Source organism: Olea europaea, chromosome 22, assembly GCF_002742605.1.
Source record: "Olea europaea var. sylvestris chromosome 22, O_europaea_v1, whole genome shotgun sequence".
NCBI lineage: Eukaryota > Viridiplantae > Streptophyta > Magnoliopsida > Lamiales > Oleaceae > Olea > Olea europaea.
In genome coordinates, this window is record NC_036258.1 from 13058348 (window position 1) to 13072028 (window position 13681).

General features: G+C 36.0%; 3 protein-coding genes across 4 annotated transcripts; all 3 read right to left on the minus strand.

The window, feature by feature from the left end:
- Positions 1–1150: 1150 nt before the first annotated feature.
- Positions 1151–2485, minus strand: LOC111371747 (2-keto-3-deoxy-L-rhamnonate aldolase-like). The gene has a single exon (XM_022993887.1). It carries the CDS (start codon positions 2371–2373, stop codon positions 1315–1317), a length of 1059 nt encoding a protein of 352 aa, XP_022849655.1. The 5' UTR covers positions 2374–2485; the 3' UTR covers positions 1151–1314.
- A 335-nt stretch (positions 2486–2820) lies between these two features.
- LOC111371749 (UPF0160 protein-like) lies at positions 2821–6639 on the minus strand. Its single transcript, XM_022993888.1, has 7 exons — positions 6354–6639; positions 6087–6233; positions 5763–5861; positions 4453–4644; positions 4103–4222; positions 3380–3451; positions 2821–3159 (listed from the first exon to the last, which is right to left on the minus strand). The coding sequence occupies exons 1-7, from the start codon at positions 6615–6617 to the stop codon at positions 2935–2937; spliced, it is 1119 nt and encodes a 372-aa protein (XP_022849656.1). The 5' UTR covers positions 6618–6639; the 3' UTR covers positions 2821–2934.
- A 1090-nt stretch (positions 6640–7729) lies between these two features.
- Positions 7730–12634, minus strand: LOC111371750. Of its 2 annotated transcripts, none has more exons than XM_022993890.1 (6): positions 12383–12634; positions 12053–12262; positions 11886–11965; positions 8230–8305; positions 8032–8142; positions 7730–7948 (listed from the first exon to the last, which is right to left on the minus strand). In XM_022993890.1, exons 1-6 carry the CDS (start codon positions 12503–12505, stop codon positions 7811–7813), a joined length of 738 nt encoding a protein of 245 aa, XP_022849658.1. In that variant the 5' UTR covers positions 12506–12634; the 3' UTR covers positions 7730–7810. The 2 variants fall into 2 exon arrangements, with proteins under 2 accessions (XP_022849658.1, XP_022849657.1); XM_022993889.1 differs by lacking the exons at positions 7730–7948; positions 8032–8142; positions 8230–8305 and adding exons at positions 9510–9977; positions 10061–10171; positions 10259–10334.
- Between the last annotated feature and the right edge of the window lie 1047 nt (positions 12635–13681).

The following is a 13681-nucleotide window of genomic DNA, read 5'->3' on the forward strand; positions in this document are numbered from 1 at the left end:
TAAATTTGGATAATGATGTTAAAACGTTGTTGGAATAATTATATTGACGATTGGCTCAACACGAAAACAACTTGAACTATTGGAAGCAATTTAATTAAGTAATGTTGCTCATGGCCCAATTCGATGACCCATTTGGTTTGTTGACTTGGTTTTAACTGTTGGCCCCAGTTAATTTCAACGCACTATCTTATCTATTGCCATTGCCTGTAGCCGTTGCGCATGAATGAGTGAGCAATAGAGTGAAGAAGGGCAGCCGTTAATTTTGGAGTTCAACCATTGCTTGCTTCTTCTTCTCTTAAATATATTTAATTACTAAATTAATTAATTAAATTATAAATAATTTATAATAAAATCTGATTTTTGAAATTTGAAACTTATTTTCTTGTTTTTGAAATATGCCATAATTAATCTCTTACTTATAAAATTTTCCCTTAAGTAATGTTGCTCATGACCCAATTCATTTGAGGATGACCCATTTGGCATGATACACGACATCATTCTTACCTTTCTTCACTATATATCCATTGCCATTGACTGTAGCCGTTTCGCGTGAATGAGTGAGCAATAGAGTGAAGAAAGGCAGCCGTTCTTGGGGGGATTTTGGAGTTCAACCATTGCTTGCTGCTTCTTCCTCTTTACTTTTTGATGTCGTTACAACCATCCATCCTAATCCTTTGTGGGTTTAGTCCTCTTTACCTTCTGATATTGCTACTCCATCCTAATCGGAAACCATGAGTAAGTGTGTTGGTTTTGCCTAGAGAGAACGTGAGATAAAGCCGTCTTTGGTTCTCGAGTCTCGGATTACTTCCTCCTCCTCCTCCTCCTCCTCCTCTTTTGTGGGTACAAATCAATCGCCATTATTGGATCCTGAGTGGGTTAGACAGAGGCAACCAAAGTGGAAGTTGTGTTTCGGGTTTTCGAGCCCCATATGATTGGTGATTATTGTTGGTTTAAATTGAGGCCGATTTCACAAGATTGAAGTGCATTTCCACTTCCACACCAAATTTTCAAGTTTTGTAAAGGGGTATAGCAGACACAAATTGTGTTACAAGGTATTGAGTTAGTCCCGCAACGACACTCCTTGTATTTTGTCATCGTTGAGTTTGAAATTTTGAACAAACTAAAGTGATAAGTCGAAGACAGGTAAGAATGACGTCGTGTATCAGGGCATTCTCCATTAGTAAAACGCATACTACTAAAACGTTCGAAATTTTCAATTCACTTGAGAAGTACTTTTCATCAAGAACTCGATGCACAAACTTGTCCAAATCAAAGGAAAAAACTCATTCCCCGAAAACTAAACCTGCGAATTGATCATTCACTCCAGTATTTCTCCTCCTCAGCATCTTTACTCTCTTCCCTCTCCTCACTAGACCCTTCAACCAAACTCATTTTAAACTTGTTCACATTCTCGACCGCAGCATTCCTAAACAATCCTACATCCACGGTGCCCGACACCATGTGATATCCTCTCAGCCTCATGTCCTCCGGGCTATCGTGCGGCATTGCGAAACCAGCCAAATAGGCTCCACCTTTGGATCCCAGCACTGCTCTCTCAGCTGATCGCATCACTTCCTTTACCTTCTTGTTCCCTGGATCCCACAAGTATCCCATGCTCGCGCTCAAATCTAATGGGCCCATCTGAATGCAGTCAACTCCATCGATGGCTGAGATTTCTTCGATTTTCTTCACGCCCTCTTCGGATTCTACCTGGCACATGATTAGCAGGGCTTCTTCGTAATTGCTTAGATATCCTTCGTTGATGCCGTAATCTGACGCTCGAACTACGGTGTGGGCTGAGCCTCGAACGCCACTGGGCGGGAAGCGGCAGTAGGAAACAGCCTTTCGGGCTGATTTCGGGCTGTCAATCATGGGGAACATAATTCCTTGCGGGCCCAGATCCAGGGCTTTCTTCGCCCAGGTGGCGGAGGACTCAGGCAGGCGGAGAATGGCAGCTGTATTGGTAGCGGCGAGGGCATGGAGGCAAGGAAGGGCATCAGAGATCCCTCCGTGGCCATGTTCCATATCAACCACAGCAAAATCATAGCCTGCAAGGCCAGCAATCTCGGCTAGAGTCGGGGAGAAGCTGAGGAGGAAGATCCCGTATAGGGTCTCCCCATTCTTGAGGCGGGCTTTCAGTGTTTGCGGTTGGTCGGAGGAAACAACGAAGGCTGCGGCGCTGGTGGCGGAACGGGGAGGTCTGTGATTTAGGGACTTATCAAATGGGTCTACAGCCTTGATTAGGGTTTTAGATTTAGAAAGAGGAATGGAAACGTTATGCGATGATGGGGTTTTTGGAAGATTATTGACATAAATGAATTTTCTGAAAGGGGACAATGAAGAAGGAGACAAGGCGAATGATATAGAGGCCATTACTGAGACAGTGAGACTGCAAAATGCAATGGAGAAGGAGTGTGTATTTGGGGGATGGAATCGTGATTTAAGGCACGTGAGTACTTTCCCTTGTTTCTACGATGACAATGAAAGCGAAAGTAAAAACAAAAGCAAATTTACTTTCTTTTTTGAGGAAAAAAAAAATAGTACTTAATTAACTTTTCTAAGCTTAGCCAAACATGCCTTAAGCCCAAAGACACTGATATGAGTGTGCAATTGACTTTATTTTTCATGAAAACTATCATTTTTTCATTCAAGTTTCTACTTTTAGAATGTTTGACCGACATTTTTTCCATGAAAAATATTTTTCAAAAATTGGTTTCACTCTCTCTCATCTATCAACTAATAAAAGATGAACAAGTATAACATTTTTTATTTTAAAAATTAAATCAATCAAACATATTTAATTAATAATTTCCATGCAAATAAATTTCAGACAATTAATTCAATTAACTTTAAATCTTGGGAGAAAGAGTATAAATCAGTGCAAAATAGGGATGATAATTATCTCAAATAAGTGTCTACTTCCTATAATCTGAATCATAGCTTCAATGCTGCTTTTGCCATTGCCAATGCTCCCTCAAAGGTTTTATTTCCACCAATAAACCCACTCATATGGACAAAAATGCCACCAGGAATACCGGATGCCTGCGATAGTTCATCATCTCTCAAACCTCGCCACTGAGCAGGTAGTGGCCTCCGGCTCTCAAATCCATCGGGCACTGTTGCCACTGCTTGGACTCGCCAAGTTTTGTTTCGGCCGTCCTAAAACATTATATAATCACGTAAACTATAAAGAACAATCTAACTTAAAGCACAAATTACAAGTTGAAAATCTAATCTTCCTCTATGCTCATATTATGATAATCCTAAACGAGGAGGGGAATTATATCATTCTGGTACATATTTCATTCACATGGGGATATGCAGGCACGCAGATAAATGTAACACCAAGACGAAAAAAAGGATACGCATAACTGCCTACCTCATAAAGTACATATTTGATGGATGGATCAATCTTATTTTCCTCCTCAAGCTCAAACAAGTGAAGTTTCCACTGTCAACATAAAACCGAATGAAAATATCTGAGTGTGAAATCCGTACAACATTAATTACCATAACAAGTTGTTTTCTAAGATAACATTCTAATGATTTCAATAAAGGTTCATTTATTAAATTAAAAAATAATAATAATAATAATAAATGAGGAGATAGTTACACTAAAATGAAACACTTGTTCAACTTTCTTCAAAATAACTTGAGAGTAATATTTGTGGAAGAATGTAGAACTTTTAGAATACTAAAGTTTCTCAGGCTATAAAAAACTGCAAAAAATTTTAAGAGCTTCCCTCGCTCTCAAAAGTCGTGACCGAAGATAACTATACGTACATTGATTTAACTGTTAATTGTCAACTCATTGGCACATAAGGATTTATTTACAAACTAAAAATTGTACATAGATTTCTGATGATAGATTCAATGAAGTTTGGAGAACTTTCCCAAAGAACAAATGGATTATGTAAGAAAAATTTGGAAATGTTGCAGCATGTAATAAACTCCAACAGGATATATCTCTTGATACACAAACAACAAAAAGTACTTTCTCAAGCCCAACATCCAATTTAGATTGTGATATGGCAACATCATTTGATATTTATAGGAAAATAGAAGAAAAATTTATATAGCAGAATGATGAGAAAACACTTACAGGGCAAAATCTATCCAAAACCATTATTTCTCCACTAGGATCAACATCACCCCTTGCAGCAAGACAATCCATGACAATCGACCTTGCTGGTAACCATGACCGTGCATGAAACCGTACATTCTGAGATAGAAAGATTTTTCAACTGTTTAGATCATTTAACATTTTCAACAGAATATAAAGCTCAAGCTTCAAATACCTTTTCCAATATCAAGTCTGTAAGATGAAAGACCCCCAAACCACACTATTTGCCTATTTTATTTTTATTTTTTTGAGGAGAAAAATGATATGTTTTTGCAGTTATGCATATACAGAATGAGAAGATTTATTGCCATCTACTCGAGGAAACTTACATCTAAAAACTCACTGCCAGCTAGAGCCATTGCACGTTCAAATGCTGCATTCTCCTTCTCAGCTGACTGATCAGGATCTACCCAATCCAAGTTAAATTTCCCAACTCTTGACGACAGGTGTGTATTATTTACATATCTTGGTGGCTGGTCTGTGTCATACTGATTGATTCCATTGTCAATTGCATCAATTGCCTGGCATAGATGAAGAAAAATGTTAAGAGTAATGATCTAACTAAGCATGATTTGAAGCAGCATGTAGTCATTGACAGTTAGACACCATAGACATGAGCAAACCTCACAAAAAATATACATCTTCTGTAAGTAATAAATTATAGTTAAAAAAAAAAATTCACAAAAAAAAAATATAAAAGAAAAAAATCAAAAGGAAGTATAATCTGTGCAGCACAGGGTAATCTAAGACTTGGAGTGAGCACGGGCGGGCAGCCGGTTATCGTTGTTCACAATAAAATATTTCAAATTTAATATAACAATTATTTGTGCTAAAAATGACTATATATTATTTCTGTGACAATTATGGTTTCAACCCAATAAGTGACATATTGGCCAAGAGTTGTATAATTCAAATGAGGGTCTAAGGTTCGAATCCTTTTAATTGCATCTAAACCTCTAAAGTCTAAACTTGAACATATATAATTTTGTTACATTTTGTGTCAATGAGTGCAATGATGGTCAAGGCCTCAACCATCTTAAAGTGGGGTTAAGGGTTCGAATCCCTTCTCTTGCATTAGTTTTAGGAAAAAATTGTTGAATCAAAAAAATAGCACTATAAAATGCTTTGAAGAAAAATCGAACTCAGGACCTCATATTTGATAGTGAAAGCCTCAACCAGCAACACTATAAGAGATTTTGGGAAGAAGGTGAATTATTAGATATATAATATAAATCTTTCACCTATCATCAAAAAAAAAAAAAAGAGCTTCCTGCGGATCCAGCATGGGCGGCCGCTGGGGCTCGCCAGGTGCTGGATCCGCCCCTGGTGCAACATATATTTTATCATAGGATTATCCTTGAAAGAAAAGGCCCTGTATTGCAAACTACAATTGTCTATCATTTACTAAGGATTACTAGCAATGAAGAATAAAGTAGGAAGACCCTTAAGGTTGCATAAAGCCCATGTCTTATGTTCAGAATTCCTGCAGCAGGAGAATATACAGTTGTTGCTCAATAAAAAGGAGTATTTTTATCAATAACGAGTGTACATGTGGCAAGTAGGAAGTGTAACATGAAGATTTGTTTGGTTCAGGTACCCAATTTTCAAACGAACTCAAAAAATATAAATCAAAAATTACCTCCATGAAGCTCTTGTAAACTGATAGAAACAGTCGATGCACATCTGGGTGTTCTTGGTCAACTTGAAGTTCTTTGGCAATTATCTCCTTTCCAAAATGCTAACATAACAAAAACGTAGGAAACATAACCAGAGAAAACAAATCAGAGAGTCAGAGAAGCTAACTCCTCTATCAAATTTAGACTAAACCAAGCCTAACTCACTACACGGTCATAACTGAAACAAAAATAAATGAGAAAAGAAAAAAATAATGCCACAATTCAATATGAAAAAAATTGTTACAAAAGTAACCATGTTTTGGTCAATACTTCACACTACAAATCACCTTGTAAACAAGACCAGCACTGCTGAGCTTAGTATTGAAACCATGTCCAAAAACTTCCTCAAAACCCTTTTGGTGATGATCGTAACGGTCTTGCGTCGGATCATAAACCCCTCCTACATCAAGTACTGCATCAAGCTCTTCCAACACCTTCACTCAATCATTTCATCAAACATATCACCTACATATATAAATATCTCCAACCACAAAACACAAATCCGTATGACAATTAAATTGCATAAAGAATATGAAAAGGAAACATGAAGTAACCTGTGGGTCACGGCTACGGACGATCTGGGCATTAGAGAATTTATTAGTAAGGCGAATCATGAAGCACCCAAGGGCTTCGTCGCAGTGGAAGCTGCCATTATGAGTTCCCACTCGCTTAACGGCGACATTGGTAGGCGAAGAGGCGGCGGCGGTTGAGGTGGCGGCCATGATTGATAAAGTGAGGTAGACCGGCCTCTGGGGTTTGAAGTTAAAGTTGAAGAGCCGCTGGTTGCCAAGTAAAGTTCTTGAAAATATTGTCAACATGCCTTTGGGCTATTTCACGCTATACCCGATTTTATACTATTTTTTCCTCTCCCTCCCTGTTTTAAATATTAATTTGTTATTCGTTTTTGCAGAGAAATACCAAAGGAAAAAATAATAATAATAAAAATAAATAAATAAATAAATAAAGGTTATCCCATTTTACTTATCAACTAAATTGAATTTTAATCGATAATGTTGGGGTGTGATATCAGATGCAATCCAAATATTTAAGCAATGATGAAATATGGCCTTCGGCCCAATTGAAAACAAATCTTGCCCAATAATATCATTGAGACGGCCCACTACCCAAGCCCAATATTCAACCCACTATGTTTGTTGCTCTGGACCGTTGGATTAACTTCAGATTAACGGTTGATGATTTTTTAGTATAAATAGAGTGTTTTAACTGTAAAAGTCTATCCATGTTTCATCTTCTTATGTCTAGCTGTCTAGAATCTTCAACGGTTTTCTGTCCTCTTCATTTCGTCTTCTTTGTGTGAGTCAATAGGTATCCTCTATGTGAGAATCAAATCATGGCGTCTTCTCTTTGTGAGTTGAGTCATTAGTTTGTTGTTGTGTCAATTCTTGGTCCATTGAAGCAACTTTAAAGTTGGGGATTTGTAAGGGTTGTTGGGTCTTGGTTTGGAGTCTCTGTGATGATTCGAATGGGTGCAAAAGTCTAGTCTCATCTAGTTGAAAACCTTGATATATATCAGTGTAATACTCATATTTGTAATTTTGTCCATAGAGTTTGTTGTAATAGATCAGTAATATTATATTCTTTTTCTACCAAGAATAATACTATTCGTAATCAGCAACTACACTAATTGTCATACGTAACATCCTACTTGGCATAACTTCAATAATTAAAAAATATAAGAAAAAACAATCAAATGAGTTTCCATATTCAGGCACAAAACGTCTCCTCCCCCAAATAATTCCTCCCAAATTTTGCGCATTTCTTCTTCCCCAGACTTTAGCAGCCACGGATCAACCGGCTTCACCACCCTCATTCTCCATCGAATACTATTTTCATTTTGAGTTCATATAAATCCCTAAAAGTATTTTGAAATTATTTGGGGGAAGAGTCGCATTTTGCCTGAATAACGTTTGCAACTCCAGGACTAATCCAATGAATATATTCGTACTCATCTGTTGCATAGCATTGAGTTGGAACCAGCAAATTGACTAATCTACTCCTTGCTTTCCCCATCTGTTTCTCCATCTTGATTCAGCAGTTCGGGATCTTGAGCACGTGATCCCCAGTTCTGTATCTCATTCCTAGATTGTTCTTGTGCAGAAGGCAAATTTTGGTGGTCCCTCGCTTTCCCCTTCATATTACAAATTGCAATATCAGAAGTACAAAGTGACTGATACATTATATTTCTGTTACATTGGTTACAATTGTAAGTACCTCCTCATAGATTATTCGATTCTTCTTTTCTTTGATGGACCAAAGATGCTTCACAGCCTCATTAAATATTTGGAACCCCTGTATATCTCCATTTTTTATACTAGCTTCTAGCTGCCAACAAAATAAATTCAGGATGAAGAATTCAAGATTACTGGTTACACAATGAGATGCATAAATATGAATTTTACAATTCTCCACCTGGATATGAATGATGCAAAGGAGAATGCTACCAATTGGCAACCAGCTATCTTCAGGGGACAGCGACAAATTTGATCTTAAAGAGGGGGGAAAAAATTCCACTTCAGATTTTTCAAATAACAATATTTACAAACCAAATGCAGCATACATGCACAATAATTCTAGTCATCAACGCAGTAAAATTGCCCATCTCACCAACCAGAAAGTACTGCCTGAATATATGCAATGCATCAAAAGATTATTTTCCTAAAACATAGTCCAAGTAATTCTCATATTTTCATGTTTACCTTTGAGAATGAAGAGTATCTCAGAACTAATAAACTTTTCATTATACCAAGTGATAAGCACAATATGATCTAAAGATCTAATACTATTAAACAAGTATATAAATCCTTCTAGCATTTCTTCACAAATATAAGACACAACTTCCTATCCACTTTCATTCCGTGTTTTTTCAACCACCACCTAGATGATAAGCACTATCAAGCAGGAAATGTGCTTAAATCTCCGAACCTTTTGCAACCAAATTTAGCAAACATTTCGTAAGCTTTATAACAGTGTCGGAATGTACTTTTACTTAATAGTAAATAAATCAGATATTGAGATTGCGCTTAGTTTGTGGGAAGTCATTCAGAATGTCAGCCAGCTAAGAGCTTTAATCTTCTACCAAGGCTTCTAATCAACATTAGCAAAAAAGTGTTATAACCAATTAGGATGTGTATTTTCACTAAATAAATCAAATACCAAGATTGAGCTTAGTTTGTGCGGGAATTCTTTTGCTCTGACAGCCAGCTTGTCAGAAGATAGTTAATTAGAAAAGAACAACGAAAATATTTATACTTTACACCTCAGAAGATAGTTAATTAGAAAAGAACAACGAAAATCTTTATACTTTAGACCACGAGAAACTTGTTTGAATATCATCACAAACTCCTTGCCATATTGACACATCGAAATGAAAACAATAAAAAAATGCAACATGATTTAATACAAGTCCGACTGTTGCCACCAATTCGCAAAGATAATTGAAATCCATTTGATTGTTTTATAATTTTTAAAATCACGACACATAGGATGACATGTAGAATGATTATTGTAACTACTCATTTATGAATAGCATTATTCAATTTTACGAGACTCATAAAATTCTCACTGTTTAACCATGTGTCTTTTAAAAAAAAAAAAAAAATAAAAGACCATTTTTCCCTTGAAGAAATCTCTACTAAACGTACTCTCAATGGTACAGTCAAGAAGTTTGTACTTTGCAGGCATGTGCATAATTGCTCAATAAAATAGCATTTTATTAACTTATAAAAGGCTCCTCTTACCTTTATAGATAGTCCTATAGTGTTTTTCAGCAAGAACAGAATAAAAATAAAGGCCAACTTACAAGAGTGTCACATTTCACAATCATAAAGTTCTTAGTCTATAACTTTTCTGAATAAATAAATGGCAGTTATAACAGATCTTTGAGCTCATAATCATCAAAATCAAGATCAAGACGAACTGCTCTTTCATAGGCTACGTTTGCAACTCCAGGACTAATCCAATGAATATATTCGTACTCATCTGTTGCATAGCATTGAGTTGGAACCAGCAAATTGACTAATCTACTCCTTGCTTTCCCCATCTGTTTCTCCATCTTGATTCAGCAGTTCGGGATCTTGAGCACGTGATCCCCAGTTCTGTATCTCATTCCTAGATTGTTCTTGTGCAGAAGGCAAATTTTGGTGGTCCCTCGCTTTCCCCTTCATATTACAAATTGCAATATCAGAAGTACAAAGTGACTGATACATTATATTTCTGTTACATTGGTTACAATTGTAAGTACCTCCTCATAGATTATTCGATTCTTCTTTTCTTTGATGGACCAAAGATGCTTCACAGCCTCATTAAATATTTGGAACCCCTGTATATCTCCATTTTTTATACTAGCTTCTAGCTGCCAACAAAATAAATTCAGGATGAAGAATTCAAGATTACTGGTTACACAATGAGATGCATAAATATGAATTTTACAATTCTCCACCTGGATATGAATGATGCAAAGGAGAATGCTACCAATTGGCAACCAGCTATCTTCAGGGGACAGCGACAAATTTGACCTTAAAGAGGGGGGAAAAAAGTTCCACTTCAGATTTTTCAAATAACCATATTTACAAACCAAATGCAGCATACATGCACAATAATTCTAGTCATCAACGCAGTAAAATTGCCCATCTCACCAACCAGAAAGTACTGCCTGAATATATGCAATGCATCAAAAGATTATTTTCCTAAAACATAGTCCAAGTAATTCTCATATTTTCATGTTTACCTTTGAGAATGAAGAGTATCTCAGAACTAATAAACTTTTCATTATACCAAGTGATAAGCACAATATGATCTAAAGATCTAATACTATTAAACAAGTATATAAATCCTTCTAGCATTTCTTCACAAATATAAGACACAACTTCCTATCCACTTTCATTCCGTGTTTTTTCAACCACCACCTAGATGATAAGCACTATTAAGCAGGAAATGTGCTTAAATCTCCGAACCTTTTGCAACCAAATTTAGCAAACATTTCGTAAGCTTTATAACAGTGTCAGAATGTACTTTTACTTAATAGTAAATAAATCAGATATTGAGATTGCGCTTAGTTTGTGGGAAGTCATTCAGAATGTCAGCCAGCTAAGAGCTTTAATCTTCTACCAAGGCTTCTAATCAACATTAGCAAAAAAGTGTTATAACCAATTAGGATGTGTATTTTCACTAAATAAATCAAATACCAAGATTGAGCTTAGTTTGTGCGGGAATTCTTTTGCTCTGACAGCCAGCTTGTCAGAAGATAGTTAATTAGAAAAGAACAACGAAAATATTTATACTTTACACCTCAGAAGATAGTTAATTAGAAAAGAACAACGAAAATATTTATACTTTACACCTCAGAAGATAGTTAATTAGAAAAGAACAACGAAAATATTTATACTTTACACCTCAGAAGATAGTTAATTAGAAAAGAACAACGAAAATCTTTATACGTTAGACCACGAGAAACTTGTCTGAATATCATCACAAACTCCTTGCCATATTGACACATCGAAATGAAAACAATAAAAAAATGCAACATGATTTAATACAAGTCCGACTGTTGCCACCAATTCGCAAAGATAGCAATATGAAAAGGAAAGTACTAACCAAACTTTTCATTACAATTAAAGAACTCAAAACCAGAAATTGAACCACATCAAGAATCAGGATGAGAGTTAATCAATTATGATTGCACGAACACACTCAACCAATCATCCCCAAATCAAGAAAAGCAAACTATCAAAGTTGGACAATGATTGCATTTATGTTAGCTTAAATCCCTTGAAATAATTAAGGACCACTGATAAACATTAATAACTTGTTCGGTGTTTCTTCAAGGCCTACAGAACCTGCTATTGCCTACCATTTGAGGTACTTGTTGACCAATCACTAGTAGTCAATTAGATTTTTTTTGGTTCATTTTTGATAACTCATTAAACTAATATAATATCAAATTAAGATTATAATCATCTGATTGAAATATCAATACTTTCAACTTGAGAAATCAAATGGTCCAGAAATTTTGAACAATAAAAAATGGATACTTATTCAGAAGAAAGAAAAAATGGAATGGGTGAAACCTCAAGTAAGGAGCCAAATATACAATAGCATAAACAGCATATCGCCGCTTTCCAGTATCCATCCACGCAAACACCCAACTCTATATAAAAATAAGTAGAGATTAGCAATTTGGATATAAATAAGCAAATAAAACTGAAAAACAAAGCCCCCCAAAAAAAAATGTTACCATCCAATTGAAATAAGGTATAAGACTGATGATTCCCATGACAGCAAACCTCGCGTCGGCGGAGTCAATCAGCGAGTCACCTTCACTATCTTCCGGCAAAGGAGTGGCTGGCAAAATCAGCGAGCTCAGAATACACGCGCCCATAGCAATAGCCACCGGCGCATCAGCAGATAACTCCGCCCTACACTTTCCATTCCTCGCCCTCCTCCTCTAATCAAACCAAAAACAAACAAAAAAAAAAGCCAGAAATTTAGATTCTGATTCTTTATGAACTAAGATCTACATGATACAATATAACATACGTAAATCTTTACATACATTTGTTCATACCTTGTTGAGTTTTTTGAGTTGGTTATACCTTGTGTATATGGGTTTAAGTGTGGGTACAAAGGAGGGCGCGTGCGTTAATGAAAGGGAAGCAGCAGAAGGTGAAGTGAGACTGAGAGGAACCATTGATTGGAGTCAGAGAAGGGCATCTAACGTTCGCTGGGGGAGGTTTTAGCTTGCTTGCTCGTTTGGGAAACAGTGCCTTGTTAAAGATACCTTTAGGTGAACGACGAGAAGTTGGTGGGGAGGAAATTAATATTGATAAAGGAAAGAAAGGGTAAATGTACTTTTTTGCTCGAATGTCAATTATTTTTTATTTTATTTTTTCAATTAGCGACTTATACTTAAATTTATTTTAACCGAGTAACTATGCTTATATTTTATCTCAATTAAGATCACTCGGTTTAATTTCATCATTAATATACTGTTACTCAATCAAAGAATTCGACAAATTTACCTTAATTGAAATGTTAAAAGTTCAAGTTAGATTTAACGGTCAACTAAGAGTGTTTCTTAACGCCCTTTTCCCAAATAAAGTGCTTTGCAACAAGTCAATGTTAGCATTATAGATTTCAACGCAAAATGTTATTGGCTCCATTAATGTTTCGTTCCATGAGAAATTGTGGGGATGGCAGAAAAAAAATGGTATACTTGATACTTGGGTCCCCACATTGAGTCCCTGTTTGTTTTCCGTTCTTTCTTCATGAAAATAAAAAATATGACTATTATTCATCACATCAAGTCACCAAATTTGAATTTTTATATTTTATATGGTACTCATAACCACTATATTTTTCATTCTCATTTTTGCAAAAATGAGAAACAAACGCCCCCTAAATGAAGTGAAAATTCTCAACCTAATCGTGTACATGAAGCAAGGACATGGCGGGTCGTTGCCCCAAAAAAGGGTAGAGCAAGTATAGAAAATATGATCCCCACTCCTTAATTTTAAAATACAAGTCTTTTATTGCACAAAAAGAAAAAAATCAATTATCATTTCTGAAGTAAACATGGATTTCTCTAAAATAGGAATAATAATAATAATAATAATAATAATAATAATAAAAAATTGATTTTAACCAACTAATAATGTTAAAAAATAAAAGTACAAAAAATGAAATGATAAATGGGAAAAGGGGCCCCACCCCAGCCTATGGAAGTGAGGCAAGGGGACAAAAACACCCAATGGAATAGGGGATGGAAATAGTTGCCCCAATTTCCTCATCCCAAAATACTCAATGGAATAGGGGATGCCACCCCCATGGCCATACTTCGGAATCTAAACTAGCAATTAGAATCTCA